General features: G+C 46.3%; 1 protein-coding gene across 1 annotated transcript; it reads left to right on the top strand.

The window, feature by feature from the left end:
- Positions 1 to 8: 8 nt before the first annotated feature.
- LOC119343164 lies at positions 9 to 1,944 on the top strand. Its single transcript, XM_037614296.1, has 2 exons — positions 9 to 431; positions 1,335 to 1,944. Exons 1-2 carry the CDS (start codon positions 345 to 347, stop codon positions 1,893 to 1,895), a joined length of 648 nt encoding a protein of 215 aa, XP_037470193.1. The 5' UTR covers positions 9 to 344; the 3' UTR covers positions 1,896 to 1,944.
- Positions 1,945 to 2,038: the final 94 nt, after the last annotated feature.

Raw genomic sequence — 2,038 nt, forward strand, 5'->3', positions numbered from 1 at the left:
TTACTTAGGACCTTGTTGACTGCGAGCTCAACAACCATGGTGGATATGCTGTATGTATGTAGCAGAGATGCAGAACTATAGGTACAAGCAGACACCACATACTGAAATTCAAAACTGTGTAATGCTCAGTGTAAACAATCCGGTTATGTAGAGTTTTGATTTAAGTTTTTCTTTGTCCGTTGAGAAGACTTATCTACCGACTGATGTAGCTGGCACTATAATCTCTCGCTCAAAAGATGTTGAGAAAATGCAAAAACAGTTATGATGGCTGAAATACATCTAATGGGATCATTCAACATCCAATTTACCGAATATTTGACATAGAAAGGACATCGTATGTCACTATGCATGTGCCAATTTTCGTGTCGTTTGTGCAGTTGAAGACAAGGGCTACCAATGGAGAAAGAGTGCACATGGTGGCCGAGAGGGAGGTAATGAAAGAAAATGTTTATGTTTATAGCTAATTGGTGAAAAACTAAACATATGTTATGTTTGGATGCATTTGACAAATAGAATAAGTGATGCACACATACTGAGGTTATTGGGCATCAAGGGAGAAGATATTGTAAGCTTGGTGGTTGTTAAGTTGCAGTTGGAAATTTAATGTGGGCAGTAGCATTGCTAATCTATCTATATATCACAATGGGGTCATTGTTAAACACTAATAGCAAGTGTGACACGATGGCACAACAACAAAAAAAATGCACTTGGGAGGCTAGGAGGATCCGGACCTGGGAGAGAAAGTAAATGGGAGCGAGACCGCAATGTTCTGGGATGGTGTGAGTGCTCCAGGTGACCGAGCAATATGACATCCACGGTAGGTGTTGCTATAGAAGATCGGGTAGGAAGGCGCGACAGAGAAGGCTAAATATGGAAAAATAGGCGAGAGCTCACCATTATTTTCTTTTCTTTGTACTTTTTACCACATGATGCAACTTCTATAGGGCTCAGATGCTTTCCTTCTCAGAGAAATCCACTTGCATTTTACAAATCTGTATACTGTCCTGCCCAGAACTTGCATGACATTACAATTTTGCTATTTGATCGTTTTTTTTGCGTGGTTTGATCGTTGTTTGTTAGCATCCACATAGAGCCATATAGAGGTTTTGGATATATCACTTTATTGCTACCTATCTGCATTTTTCCCGATAGTTTCAGTAATTTTAGATGAACACCAAGTTCTAAGTTATAACTTATATATGCAACTATAGTCAGACTCCAGATCCTTTATGGTTTTGCTTGTCTCCTCTGCTATATGGATTACCTTCTTAGAGAAGGGAGAACACACTGGTTTGGAATTCTTCCTGTCATAAACTTCTATTTGAAAATTGCAGTTACTGTCAGACCATGGTGAGGATGGTGGCAGGAGGATGTACCTGCGGCGTGAGGAGATGGGTGCAGGAACAGCCGGCGCGCGGAGGTGGCTGGTTCCGACGGCCCTGGTGAGCAACACCATGAGACGGGAGCAGAGGCTGCACCATGAGAAGGGAGCAGAGGTTGCTGGTTCCGGCGGCAGCAGAGGCCGCAGCTCACCCACCTGGCGTGAGAACGACGTGGCCGAACTGGTTCCATTCCGGCGGATGTGGCCGGAGGGCGAGTATGGGTCCAGCGCCGCCGGAGGGCGAGTATGGGTCCAGCGAGAGGAAAAACTGGCTTCCTGGCAACGTGGCCGGACTGGTTCCGTTCCGGCGGATGTGGCCGGAAGGCGAGTATGGGTCCAGCGAGAGAAAAACTGGCGTTCCTGGCGACGAACTGGCGTTCCTAGCGACGTGCGATGGAGCTGTCGCACTTGTTTCTTTGTTTGGTTTGGCTCGGGCGTGTCTTTTTTTTGGTTTGGCATGGACGTGGTTTTCTTTTTTGGTCAATGCATGGAGTGGACGTCGTTCGTGGATTGAGACTGTTTTTCTTCGGCCGGTTCGTGATCGTGGGCTGAGTTGGTGGCGATGTATCTCGTTCATGGGCCGTGTTAGCAACAGGATGCGATCGAGGGTGGGGCTGCGGTCGAACCATCACGACGACGACTGCAGATCCTCCTTTA

Source organism: Triticum dicoccoides, unplaced genomic scaffold (assembly GCF_002162155.2).
Source record: "Triticum dicoccoides isolate Atlit2015 ecotype Zavitan unplaced genomic scaffold, WEW_v2.0 scaffold117241, whole genome shotgun sequence".
NCBI classification, from domain to species: Eukaryota; Viridiplantae; Streptophyta; class Magnoliopsida; order Poales; family Poaceae; genus Triticum; species Triticum dicoccoides.

Excerpts from the sequence above, each read along its gene's own strand:
- LOC119343164 (XM_037614296.1), top strand. The coding sequence starts at position 345 with ATGCATGTGCCAATTTTCGTGTCGTTTGTGCAGTTGAAGACAAGGGCT. Across the intron at positions 432-1,334 it reads ACATGGTGGCCGAGAGGGAG|TTACTGTCAGACCATGGTGA; the intron begins GTAATGAAAGAA and ends TGAAAATTGCAG.